This window comes from Hippopotamus amphibius, chromosome X, assembly GCF_030028045.1.
Source record: "Hippopotamus amphibius kiboko isolate mHipAmp2 chromosome X, mHipAmp2.hap2, whole genome shotgun sequence".
NCBI lineage: Eukaryota > Metazoa > Chordata > Mammalia > Artiodactyla > Hippopotamidae > Hippopotamus > Hippopotamus amphibius.
The window spans coordinates 84089398-84103507 of record NC_080203.1 but is presented as its reverse complement, the minus strand read 5'-3'; the positions used below and the strand labels follow the sequence as shown (position 1 = coordinate 84103507).

Below are 14110 nucleotides of genomic sequence, written 5' to 3'. Positions count from 1 at the left end.
TCCACCTTTAGCCTCACTGGAATTTGGATTGCTCCCCCAAGGCAGTCTTACTGCCTTGCTTAGATATAGACCCTTTACTGCAGAAACAAGTCCCTGCAATATCATAAAGGAAAGCAACTAAGCTGCAGGAAGCTGAAGGCTGAAAGAGTATGTGGTGCAGCAGTGAAAGGAACACCCCGCAGGGAAGCTGGAGACTAGATTTAAGTTTTAGTTTTGTTATTGACTTGCTGTTTGGCCTTGGTCAGGAATAGGCTTCTCAGACTTCCACCACCATTACAAGGTGTACATGTGTGCACGTATGTGTGTAAGCATACATGCGCATAAGCATGGCCAGAGTTGCTGTTCGGGGAGTTCCTAAAAGCCCTAGTGATACTGACATTCTAAAAGTATTTACAACTAGATATGATCGCAACTTTGGGCCTGGCCTCTGAAATGTACCCATCAGGCTTTGCTAAAGAAAACTTCCTAGAGGGCAACCCCTCTGGAGCTGGTAAGTTTCACAGTGACCAAAGAGTCTGAAAAGTTAACCATAAGGTATTTTTCTTCTTATCAGCTTAGATAAAGAAGGGCTTTGTCAAGCAGGGTTGTGTGGGCTTAGATGAGATTAGGGGACCAATCAATCATGCTAACAAAGGAGGCAGAGAATAACTGTCTCCTATCAAACAGACTTGCCTTTTTGTTTCCCACCGCCCACCTATAGACAAAAATATATAAAATTCCTTCCGAGATCTTGAGTCTTTAAATCATAGTTCAGTGCTTTCAAGGCTGGTATTAGTGAAGTTCCCTGAACAGGCCAAAGAATTTCAAGCTATTCTTGGTCTCCCATGGCTCCAGCTGCAGGGACTAGAGGTCCAGAGCACATGGAGGAATCAAGTCTTCCAGGTATTGGGAAGGGGAAAAAATTTCCAGGGAATAGCAAGGCAATTGCTGCCGGGAACCTCCTATTACAGAGAATCCTGGCAGGGGTAGAAAAAAGAGGCCTGCTAACCAGCCACAGTTTCAGAGTGCCTGGGAGTTGATAGGCTTGCTGGAGGTCATTTGATCCAGCCCTTTGATCAGGCAACCAGCCAAAGCAAACCAGACACAAGGGAAGGAGAATCCATGATTTCCTAATAACTCTGAGCCAGTGCTGGCTTCCTTTTTTCCTCTCTCTCTCTCTCTCTCTTTTTTTTTTTTTTTAACTGGGGAGAGCTATGCATTTCTTTAAAGCTCTTTATTGGAATATAATTGCTTTACACTGTTGTGCCAGTTTTTGCTGTACAATAAAGTGAATGAGCAAGGTCTCTTTATACAGATTCCTTCCTTTCCCTGCCTGTCAAAGAATCATTGCTGTTTTATACTCTGTTTGGGGACACTATCCTTCAAATGAGACTCAAAAATATGCCACCTGCTCAGAACTGTGGACATTTCCAGCCATGTACACTAAAGAGGAACAGAGGTAGCAGAATAAAGGAAATATGATTTTTTCTGGACCTTGGTTAAGTAACCGTAAGGCTGTTTAATCCTCTTGGAATGTGCTAAACTGTATGAGAAGTTAGAGAGATGCTACCTCTCAAATTACAGGAAATTATACCTGTGTGGAGGCCAGTGGAATGGGGAACTGACTCAACTTCTACACTATGACCAAGAGGCCTAAGATTGCTGCCTCCTCCTTGGTAGCATGTCCAGCCTCTCCCATCTTAGTAATATTAGCTGTGGACTGTCAGTTTTCATAACTTGGGCCTGAGATATAAATGTGAAATGTCATTACTCCTGGTTCTCTTGATGGGCATAAGAGGCAAACAATAAATAGTGTACTTAACACACAGGTACCTGTGAGGCCTTAAAATTCCCAGCTCTGTTTCTATTTAACAGACACCTCAAGGACTTCAAGAATGCAGTGACATTAGAGGCAAAAGCTCCATATATTTATTAGGCTGTGTATATCCTCTGCAAGTGAGCATCTCAGAAGACAAGGCTTTAGTGACTTCACTAAAGGCTTTCTGAGTTAAGAGAAGTCATAGTTGTTTCCAATAGAATGGAAGGCTCAGGGATTATTTTTATGAGCAGATGAGTAAAAAACAGAATTTGGCCTGTCAATTGGGCAGGGATCATGGTTGTGGCCTCAAATGTGCAGGTTTGCATAGAACTACTAGATATGTCAGGGTGAGGTGATCCCACCAAGAGGAAAAGAAGTACTTTGGCTGACCTGCATCAGAGAACCAACCCTGCACTCTGTGTCTGGGAGTGAATTAGTACATACTACTCCTTATCCAAGTGTTCATTTGGTGGTGATAAAATTCCAGGACTTTAAACAGCTTTGAAAGGCTACTGAGTCAAACCAATTGTTTCTTAGCAACACCCAAAGAGATGAATCTTTCCTTTCCTAATGAAGTATTGCCACAGAGATTTTGCCAACCTTTTTAGAAAGCTATTCAAGTACACAACACCTCTCATTAGCAGGAAGTTTTGCCTTGGCTCTAATCCAAATCCTTTTTGCTGCTCTTCAAATATAATTACTCTTTGCTCATTTTCTGCTAAGATATGAGGTTCTGGCTAAGGTAATCAGACTCTCCAAAGTCCCTGTTGGTAAGAGTCCTACCTCCCAGTCTAGGACAGAGGCCTGCCACTGGGCAATCTTGTCAATGTTCTCCAAGCGCCGCTTGCGTTCATTGATCTGCTGAGTCACATTTCTCATGACAGCCAGGGCAGCTGCCACATACCTGTAGTCACTGTGAAGACATAAAATTACAGTTGGATGAGTCTATGTGCCATAGAACCAATGTGCTGGGTGCCAACCCTAACATACATTCTACTTAGCAACAGAGCCCTGATTTTCAGATGGAATCCACGCTACATGGAGCAAAAGACTACATTTCCTATCCTTTTTTTTAAGCTCTTTATTGGAATATAATTGCTTTACACTCTTGTACCAGCTTCTTTTTTAAGATTTTTTTTGGAATATAATTGCTTTACACTCTTGTATGAGCTTTTGTTTTTTAAGCTCTTTATTGGAATATAATTGCTTTATACTCTCGTACCAGCTTTTGAGGTACACCAAAGTGAATCAGCTGTATTTATACATATATCCCCATCCTATCCTTCTTTACAGTAAGAGGTGACTTAAATGATCATGTTTTGTCCAGTGATATGTAAATAGAAATGTTGGGTAGAACTTTTTTTTTTTTCATAAATAACACCTGGCAGTTTATTAACCAATGGCATACACTGCACAACAAACTACCTCACATCTTTCAGAAAGAAAAATTGCTAAATTTGAAAAGACACCATCCACTGAATTTGGACACAATTAAAATGCGATTTAAATACGTCTTTGGGGAGGGGACACACACTTCTACTCAATGAAGAGAAACATTTGCAGAGTCCAGGCCTTTTATTTTCTTTACACCCATCATGCCATGAACTCGTAGGGAATGGGCTCCAGCAGCTCAGGCTCCTTTCCATTAGCTCTCATGAAGTGTGCTTCTCTGGGTGGAGCAGGCTGGCGCTTCAGCTGAACCCAAGTACCCTTCCCTTTGGCTTCTTTCTCTTTCTGATCATTTTCCTTCACCCGTTTCAGGAAGCTATCTCGGCTCTTAGAGTGCTTAATATGCTCGATACGCACATTAATTCTCTTGGCAAGAATCTTGCCCTTACCTTGTTTGTTTACAATGATGCCAACAGCATGCTGGGTAACATTGTAGACTCTTCCAGTTTTGCCATGGTAACATTTGTGGGGCATTCCTTTTTGTACAGTGCCCATTCCCTTGATATCTACAATATCACCTTTCTTGTAGATTCGCATGTATGTGGCCAAAGGAACAACTCCATGTTTTCTAAAAGGCTTAGAGAACACGTAGCGGGTGCCCCTCCTCTTCCCTTTTGTGTTGGTCATTTTGGCGAATTACTGGAAGATGGTGGTTCCGGCCGAAAAAAAGCTGGGTAGAACTTTTGAGAAACCTCCTTTAAGGAAGGCAGCATACCCTTCTTTGGTCCTTACTTAATCCTGATGCTTAGAATATTTAGATATGATGGCTGAAGTTCTAGCAACCATCTTAGACCATAAGAACAAAGTCCATACTGCTAAGGATAGGATAAGAGAAAACTGGAAGGAGTCTCTGATAATCATGGAGCCAGCAAGGCAGCCATAGACTGCCTACCTGCAGGCTTTTTTTTTTTTACATGAAAGAGAAATAGACTCTTTTTTTTATGCCATTATATTTGTACCTTATCTGACAAAACCAGCCAAGGCCCAAGAAGGGAGCTTCACACATGGCATGGTCCAGACAACTTTACCATCTGTTCTAGCACCTATTTCTAGGGAACTCTGCCCAAAGTTTCTGTAAAATAACATCCAAACCTTTCCTCCTATATAATATAGAGATAGGATATAGCATAGAGATTAAGAACAGAGACTGGAGCCAGACTCCTTGGACACAAACCCTAGTTTAGTCACAGACTAGTGGTGTGGCCTTTGACAAGTCTCATTCACCCTCTCAGTAACTCAGTTTCTTCATCTGTAAAGTGAGGAGAATTACAGTAGAACTTGCTGAAGTTTTACTAATCCAGGAAAACTGTTTTACTCTTTTTTTTTAAGATTTACTTTATTATTTATTTGTTTGTTTTTGGCTGCGTTGGGTCTTTGTTGCTGAGCATGGGCTTTCTCTAGTTGTGGTGAGCAGGGGCTTCTCTTGTTGTGGAGCACCGGCTCTAGGCATGTGGGCTTCAGTAGTTGTGGTGCATGGGCTCAGTAGTTGTGGCTCACGGGCTCCAGAGCACAGGCTGAGTAGTTGTGGCACACTGGCTTAGCTGCTCTGCGGCATGTGGGATCTTCCCAGCCCAGGGATCGAACCCGTGTCCCCTGCATTGGTAGGCAGATTCTTAACCACTGTGCCACCAGGGAAGCCCAAAACTGTTTTACTCTTGGCTCATAGCAAATGTTATCAGTATTATCAATACAAATCAAACATTTCTCTAGTATAGACATTATATGGGTTTTCTCTCTAAACCTCTAACTCCAGAAGTACAATCCTAGGCCCCATTTTTCTGGGCCTTTGGATGGCCCACTTGTTGAAGGTTATACCACCCTGCTAGTTTTCTCTGCTTGTCTGATCTAATTTCCAATAAAATGGCTCCTGTGAAAAGCAGACTGAAAGTGAGATCCCAGACATTTGGTGGAATTACAATAAATTGAGAAGGCAGGAGGGTGGGTATGGTTCAGTCTTAACAAACTTTTCCTTAGAGAAGCTGAACATGCTTTGTGGTCACTAACCTGCTCATTGTCCCAGCACCAATTAGAAAGAAGAGAAGAGAAAAAGAGGAGCACGGCAACTGTCTTTTTCTTCCCTAATACATTGAAGTGTGGTGTGGTGGACCAAACATAGGCACAAGAGAAAGGGAGTTCTAACTGTCAGGGCAGATGCCATATAGCACCTGCTCTTAGCTGGCCTCCCTGGCTCCAGTCTGTTCTCTTCACATCTGCCAGGCCATAGTCTTCAAACGTTACTACATTTTATCACCTCCAGTGATAGGATACTCACTACACACCCCAACCAGTCTATTCTGTCTCAAGACAACACTGTTAACACACACACACACAAACCCACCAAAAACTCTCTATTCTGAGCCTTGATGAATGTTAGCTATTATCAGTTTTTTTATACTGAACTTATGATCAACCATGCTGAACTTATGACCAACCAACTCTTCTTAAATTTATTTAAAATATGCTGTCTAGAAGCTGTATCTCTCTCATTCTGTCCTTGAATTGTTGATTTTTTTGTAGACTGAACTACAAAATATTACATTTGTTCCTGTTAAATTTCATCCTTTTACAGTTACCTCCTCCAACCTATGGGGAACTACTGTGCTCTGTAACACTGTCAAAGTTTTGCCCTGGCAAGACTGTCTGAGCCTGCCATTTAGAAACAGGGTAGGGTAATGACAGAAGGGGTGGCTGCAGTGCAGAAGTTGCTGACATAAATAAGCACCCCTGTACTTTAGGCCCTTTTTCTGTCTCCCATACTATTCCTCTCTCTGATTTGAAAGCACCAGGAAAATGCTTTAAGCCACTTTCTAGGAGGTAAAACATAGAGTTACACTGCCCAATATGGTAGCCACTAGCCACATTTAACTAAAATTAAATAAAATTTAGTTCTTTAGTTGCACCAGCTACATTTCTCGGTACTCATTAGCCATATATGGCCAGTGTCTGCTATATTAAGCTGCACAGATACAGAACATTTATGTCACTGTACAAAGTCCTATTGGACAGTGCTGGCATGAGAATGTTTATTACCTCTGTCTGACCCCATATGCTACTCAGCCATGAATTTATCACTGCCACTGTGCCATACTGTCAGTCGAACTTTGCCATTTTTAGCTGGCTGCCTTTCTCACAATGTTTAGAGGGGAGTATGTCACCATCTCTAACCTTCCCCACTAGCTTTAGGAGTGGTGAGAGAAAGAAGTAAATAGCTGTGGTCCGGCCTGAATCCTGCTCAGAGCTCTCAGTTTCCAGATAAGATCTGAGCCCAGCACCCTAGTGAGGAGACTGACAACCAAGACTGTCTTTTTCCAGACAGGTCAGCTAACTTCCCTCTTGTACAGAGTCTTTCTTCTTGTCAGCTTAAGTAAGGTTGGGTGGGGGGGTGGGGACATGTCACCCTTCTGTAAACAAAGGTAGTATTATTCTCCATTTATCACTCTCTCTCCATCTAATCTTCTTCCTCAGAAACTACTATGCCTGCCTGCATTTCAGACCTACCTATCTGAATACCTATCTCACTAAGCCTTCAAGCTGGTGGTAGCCTCTAATTGCCTTCAGATAGAAGCTACTTTGACATGCATTGCAGGAGCTATCAGCTTCTTGACGCCTGCAAGGAGTGGCCCATGGCCTGGAGATAGTGCTAGGCCCAATGGGTCACTCCAAATGAGGACAGGGATTTATGTAGCCTGCCACCACCTGAGCCATTCTCTCACCACTCTGGAGCCTGAGGGTGGAAGGAGAAGGGACCAGAGACCCAGAAAGTAAGAAGGCCTTGAGGCAGGGGTTCCACTCACAAGGTAAAGAGCACAGGAATGGCAAATCCCAGGGAAATATGCTATCTTATTGGCTCCCACTAAACCCAAAAAGGCCCTGGGGTTGCTTTGGCCTAAAAGACTAACATAGTTTTTGGCTGTGCTTTAAAAATGGTCTTTTGGGGGCTCTTAAAAGCATTTACACAAATACATAATTTACTTAGTTAATATCATCAGTCCACAAGTATGATTTTTAGAGCCTCTGCTAGGTTCCATGGAACAGATACTCAGGAGTGGGTGGGAGATGAGCTGTGATATAAAAATATTTGAGAATCACTCTCTAAATATACTGGTTTTAAAACCACTGGTCTGAAAGCTGTTCCACTGAGATTTAGATACAATAGTGGCTGCTTCTGGTCACTTGGCACCTTGAAGAATACCTGTGGAAGTCATTTAGATTCATTACATCATTGGCTGGCAGAACTAGAAGAGGCCTTCCAGACTGGCTAGTACAATGGCTTATAAATATTCCTGAGCATGAAAATCACCTGGAGGGCTCTTTAAAATGCTAGGTTCCCAGACCACTGTCCATACTCTGTGTCCCTGCTTTGCCACAGACTTGCTCTTTGTCATTTTCCCTTTCTGGGACTCAGTCTTTCTAGCCATAGAATGAGGAAGTCTGATTAGACCTTCCTTTAAGGCCTTTTCCATTTTAGGTGCCATAAATGTTTTCCATTTTCATTTTTAAAAAATTAAGATATTTTAGTGGATGTTCTTTAGTATCCTATTAGCTCTCACAAGTTTTCTCCTTAGAAAACTTGGGACTCAGTTTTGGCAATGGGCTTTATTAAATCTTTTAAGTGAGATTTAGTCACCTCCAAATTCCATGTATAATGAGTACTCCCACTATCCTCCAGCTAGTAAACAGACTCAGGGAGAAAGGAAGAGAGTCCTCCTTTGCAAGATCCTTCTGCACCTGCCTCCCTCACAGCCAACAGAGCAAGGAAGGCAGAGCTATTACTGGTGGTATTACTCACACAAAGAGAGAGTCCACTGCTACCACATTTGGTTTCAAATATAAACTCTGTCCAGGGCTTCAGACCACTGAAGCATATGACCCATGATTTGCTAAAGAAACAACATCAACTTAAAAATGAACCTAGGGATTGGCCTAGAAACTTGACATAAACAAAATCAACTGACATACCCATGGCCTTATGCAGCTAGGTCTAGAAGTCAGCTCCAAGGAAACCAGACAACAGAGCCAATGAAAGTAGGAAGCGGGCCTGATGAGAATCAGGCAGAAACTAAGGGAAACTGGGCAAAGGCCCTCTTTATTCTTGGAGTGCTCAATCAGAAAGAGAGCTGAGAGCTGGGCCAACAAAACTAAGGTCAGGGATTTAATACTAATTTAAAGCAGGCTATAAATAGGCTGGGGGCTCTAGGTCATGAAGTAAAGCATGTGAAAAAGTAGGGAATGGTTCACCGTAGACCATTCACATTGTTGGAGATGACTCCCAGCATATACCTTACTAATAGAGGGTTAGGAGTATAATTTCCATTCAGAGAGAGATAAGCTCCTTGGTCCTTTTGGGGTTGGTTTTCTTAAAAATACTGAAAAACTTTGAAAAAACTTCAGGGGAATTCTCAAGTTTGTTTTCCCCGAGTCATGATCTGGGTCCAAGGGGAAGGTACAGTTGGGATGAGGCAGAAGAGGGTGGAAAAGACTAAAGAAGACCAGGGATGTAGCCTTTCAGAAGAAATCTAATGTCAGTACAAGTTGGGTGGTCTATTACCAGTATATTTGACTCTATCAAGCAGAGCAAAACAAACAGTTGATTCATTTGGCTGAGCTCAGTACTAAGGACCAGGCTATAAGCTCCCTGAAGGCAATGTCTAAGTTGTACAATAATGATGCATACTGATTTTGTGTATATATTGATTTACAAATTTATAAGCAACTCATAAGCATTACCTCACTTTATACACACAACAGTCTTGAGAGGTAAACAAGAATATATCATCATTCCATTGCACATATAAGCTAACAGAAGTCACAAAAAGCAAAAGTACATACATTCTCAATAAGGACTAACATGTAGAGGAGGCTCTCTCCTTCACTCCTACCTCCCTTAATCCCTTACCTATGGTCCTGGGCGGTATACTTGAGGAGCTCAGCCAACTGTAAGGGATACTTGCAGATCTTCTGCACTGGCGTCAAAAGGAAACCATCAATAGCGATGTCGATCATCTGCTGCAAAAGGCGACAGGCCTCAAAAAAGTGCTGGTAGCGGCTGTCCTTCATCAGTTTGGAGAGCTCCATACAGGCGTCCAGGTGGTTGTTACAGTACTCAGAGTATATCCAGAATCCATCTTGCTGTGAGCAGAAGAAAGATAGAGAGAAAGCGAAAGGCTACTGAGGATTCCAAAAGAAGTTCTGGAGAAATGGAAAAACCCTTTTCTTCTGCAGAAATATAAAAATGATAATGTCAATCTTTCCTAAATTAATTCATATTTAATAATAAAGAAATTATTTGGGAATTAGAAAAACTGGAAAAAATCATATATAAAAGTAAATAGGTAGGAATAGCAAGTAAATTCTATAAAAGAAGGGTAATGCGAGGAGACTGGCCCTGAAAATAGTAAAATATACTATTCCAATAAAATTCTGCCACTAGATAATAAAAAGAGAAAGGTCAGAGGTTCTATTTATGGTAGTGGCAGACTAAATAGTTTTCGATAAGTCTTACCACTGAGAAAAGCTAGAAAAGCTGGAAAAATATAATAAATTTCTATTTGAAAGAATCACATCTTCCAGAGCCTCAAATTGTCCCCATAGAATATTCCTTAGGAAATACACCTTGGACTATAAAGGGGTAAAGAGAAGTGATGTATGCAAGTTAAACACAAATGGCTGAAGAAAAAATATGTAAGTGTGTGTGTACGTGTGTGTGTGTGTTTGCGTACATGTAGAGAGAGGGGAGGAGGAGAGAGTAAGGAAAGGGTGAGCATGCTCAAATGATACATCAAAATCGGTGAATGTTAATATTAGGTGAATCTGGGTAAATGGTATACAGGCATCCTTCATTTTATTGTACTTCACTTTACTGCACTTCACAGACATTGTGTTTTTCACAAATTAAATGAAGGTGTGGGATAATCCTGGTTGAGTAAGTCTATTGGTGCCATTCTTCCAACTTCACGTCTCTGTGCCACATTTTGGTAATTCTTGCAATGTTTCAAACTTTTTCACTATTACTATATTTGTTATGATGATCTGTGATCAGTGATCTTTGATGTTAATATTGTAATTGTTTGGGGGTGCTAAAAAACCACACCTATGTAAGAAGGTGAATGCAATATATAAATGTTGTGTGTTCTGACTGCTCCACTGTTCCCCCATCTCTATCCCTTTCCTTGGGCCTCACTATTCCCTGAGACATAACAATATTGAAGTTAAGCCAATTAATAATCCTACGATGGACTCTATTGTTCAAGTCAGAGGAAGCGTTACATGTCTCACACTTTAAATCAAAAGCTAGAAATAATTAAAATTAGTAAGGAAGGCATGTCAAAAGCTGAGATAGGCTGGAGTATAGGCCTCTTGTGCCAAACAGTTAGCCAAGTTGTGAATGCAAGGGAAAAGTTTTTGAAGGAAATTAAAAGTGCTACTCCAGTGAACACATGAATGATAAGAAAGTGAAACAGCCTTATTGCTGATATGGAGAAAGTTTTAGTGGTCTGATAGAAGATCAAACCAGCCACAACATTTCCCTAAGTCAAAGCCCAATCCAGAGCAAGACTCTAACTCTCTTTGATTCTACAAAGGCTGAGAGAAGTGAGGAAGCTGCAGAAGAAATGAGTGAAGCTAGCAGAGGTTGGTTCGTGAGGTCTAAGGAAAGAAGCCATCTCCATAACATCAAAGTGCAGGGTGAAGCAGAAAGTGCTAATGTAGAAGCTGTAGTAAGTTATCTAGAAGATCTAGCTAAGATAGTAAAGCAAGGTCACTACACTAAACAGAGTTTTCAATGTAGACAAAACAGCCTTCTATAGAAAGAAGATGCCCTCTAGGACTTTCACAGCTAGAGAGGAAAAGTCAATGCCTGGCTTCAAAGCTTTGAAGGGCAGGCTGACTCTTTTGTTAGGAGCTAATGCAGCTGGTTGACTTTAAGTTGAAGCCAATGCTCATTTACCATTCCAAAAATCCTGAGGCCTTTAAGAATTATGTTAAGTATACTCTGCCTGTGCTCTATAAATGGAACAATAAAACCTGGATGACAGCAAGTCTGTTTATAACAATGTGATTTACTGAATATTTTATGGCCCCTGTGGAGATTTACTGCTCAGAAAAAGAATTCCTTTCAAAATATTACCACTCATTGACAATTCACCTGGTCACACAAGAGCTCTGATGGAGATGTACAATGCGATTAATGTTGTTTTCATGCCTGCTAAAACAACACGTGGATCAAGGAGTAATTTTGACTTTTAAGTCTTATGATTAAGACATACATTTTGTAAGGCTATAGTTGCCATAGATAGTGATTCCACTGATGGATCCACACAAAACAAATTGCAAGCCTTCTGGAAAGGATTCACCATTCTAGATGTCATTAAGAACATTTGTGGTTCATGGGGAGAGGTCAAAATATCAATGTTAGCAGGAGTTTGGAAGAAGTTGATTCCAACCCTCATGGATGACTTTGAAAGACTTCAGTGGAGGAAGTAATTTCAGATGTGATGGAAATAGCAAGAGAACTAGAATTAGGAGTGGAGGCTGAAGATGTGACTGACTTACTGCAATCTCATGATAAAACTTTAATACATGAGAAGTTGCTTCTTATGGATGAGCAAAGAAAGTGGTTTTTGAAGGTGGAATCTACTCCTGGTGAAGATGCTGTGAAGACAGTTGAAATGACAAAAAAAAAGATTTAGAATATTACAATAAACTCAGTTGCTAAAACAGTGGCAGTGTTTGAAGTTTTGAAAATTTTGAAATTTTGAAATTTTGAAAATTTTTCAAAATTTCCATTTTGAAAGAAATTCTACTGTGGGTAAGGTACAGCAGTGCATGCTACAGAGAAATCTTTCATGAAAGGAAGAATCAATTGATGCAGCAAACTTCATTAATTTATTTTAAGAAATTGCCACAGCTACCCTAACCTTCAGCAACCAAAACCTTGATCACCATCTATCAACATCAAGGGAAGACACTGAACCAGCAAAAAATTATGATTTGCTGAAGCCTCAGATGGTAGTTAGCCTTTTTTAGCAATAAAGTATTTTTAAGGTATATATATATTGTTTTTAGACATAATACTCTTGAACACTTAATAGACAACAGTATAATGTAAACATAACTTTTATATGCACTGGGAAACCAAAAAAATTGCGTGGCTCACTTTATTGTGGTGGTCTGGAACCAAACCCACATCTCTTAGTTATGTGTACTCTTTACACTGTTCTTATTTTTTTAACTTTTCTATAAGTTTGCAATTATTTCCAAGTTTTACAAAAATCTACATTTTTTTGTATATTTTGTTCAGTACTCATTCAAAAATAACCTGGCACATGAGTATATGAAGTGAGCAAAACCTAAGAGAAATACCAGAAAATAGAAACTGATAGACAGAAAAAAAAAATCAAGATGGAGTTACTACACATGGACTTAAAAAACTATTATTGGAGGGGGACAGGAAGATGGCAGAGGAGTAAGACGTGGATATCACCTTCCTCCCCACAAATACATCAAAAATCCATCTATTTGTGGAAAAGCTCCTACAGAACACCTTCTGAATGCTGGCAGGGGACCTCAGACCTCCAAAAAAGGCAAGAAAATCCCCCATGTAACTGGGTAGCGCAAAAGAAAAAAAGGGAAAAAAGGAGAAAAAGGAATCCCGAGGAGATGTGTCCCTCTGGGAGGGAGCTGTGAAGGTGGGAAAGCTTCCACACACTAGGAAACCACCTCACTGGTGGGGCAGACGGTGGGAGCTTTGGAGTCTGCAGAGGAGAGAACAACAATAGGTATGCAGAGGGCAGAGCAGAAAGATTCCCACAAGGAGGATTCCAGCAGTACTCCCCAGCTGGAGATGCTAGTCTGCTCACCCGCAGCAGCAGGTGGGGGTTGGGTGCCTAGGCTTGGGCTTTGGAGAACAGATACCAGGGAGAGAACTGGGGCTGGCTACGTGAAAACAGCCTGGGGGGCAAGTGCACCACAGCTAGCTGGAAGGGAGTCTGGTGAAAGCCCTGAGCCTGACAGAGAGGCAGGAGACCTTTGTTTCGGGGTGCTCCAGAGGACCTTGCTGCTCCAAGAACTCACAGGCTGAAGAGTAGCACCTGCATGAGCACCACCAGTGACCTGCGGCTGCTAAATGGAAACACAGAGCTTGCTGCTGCTGCCACCACCACCGCTGCCAAGGGTCCTGTGTGTGAGGCAGGGCATTGACCCCAAGCAGTAGGTGCAACCCTCCAATGCCAAGGATCCCACGTTCAGGACCAACTTCCCTGGAAAAATGCACGGCACACCTCAGGCTCATGCTGATCTCTGCTGCTGCAAGCACATCCACAAATTTCAATTAGACTGCCATATCCCTCCTTCCCACTCCCCCCTGCCCCCCGACCTGAAACTGCAAGTGAGATCCAATCACACACTTTTGCCCCCTCTTGCCTAGGCAGGGAAACGATTTCTGAGAGCAGCCCACATGCAAAGAAGGGACCAAAACCAAAACAGATGGCCAAGGACTGCAGGACCAAAGAAGAGAAAGGGAAACAGCTGCAGGAGGAGCAGGTTTAATACCCACAACAGGCTTGATAGACCCTGAATCTGTGGATCACCTGAATAGACTAGTGTTTCTACAACAGAGGCTGTAGATTTAGGGGGCAACTGTGGACTGTGGGGGCAAATACTTGCAGGACTAATACCAGATCACACTCTGAGCTCTCCACAGTCCTCCCCATAGCAGGTGCAGAGACCTGCCTAGAAGTATTGGAGTACTTCCTGGTATGTTTGACTTGTTTGCGGTTGTATGTGTTTGTTAGTTTAATCTTTACTGTATATATTTGTAAGTGGATTTCTTTGCTTATTGGTATGATTACGCCCTTCACTCAAACA

General features: G+C 41.7%; 2 protein-coding genes across 2 annotated transcripts in view; both read right to left on the bottom strand.

Moving 5' to 3' along the window:
* Positions 1-14110, bottom strand: part of ARHGEF9 (Cdc42 guanine nucleotide exchange factor 9) — a 183878-nt gene that overhangs the window by 37588 nt on the left and 132180 nt on the right. Inside the window, exons 5-6 of the mRNA XM_057718669.1 lie at positions 9144-9376; positions 2582-2711 (exon numbers count right to left, since the gene is read on the bottom strand). Of these exons, the coding sequence (XP_057574652.1) occupies positions 2582-2711; positions 9144-9376 (363 nt within the window). The remainder of the gene's footprint in view (positions 1-2581; positions 2712-9143; positions 9377-14110) is intronic.
* On the bottom strand, positions 3364-3896 carry LOC130842027 (60S ribosomal protein L21-like). Its single transcript, XM_057718670.1, has one exon. The coding sequence runs from the start codon at positions 3872-3874 to the stop codon at positions 3392-3394; it is 483 nt and encodes a 160-aa protein (XP_057574653.1). The 5' UTR covers positions 3875-3896; the 3' UTR covers positions 3364-3391.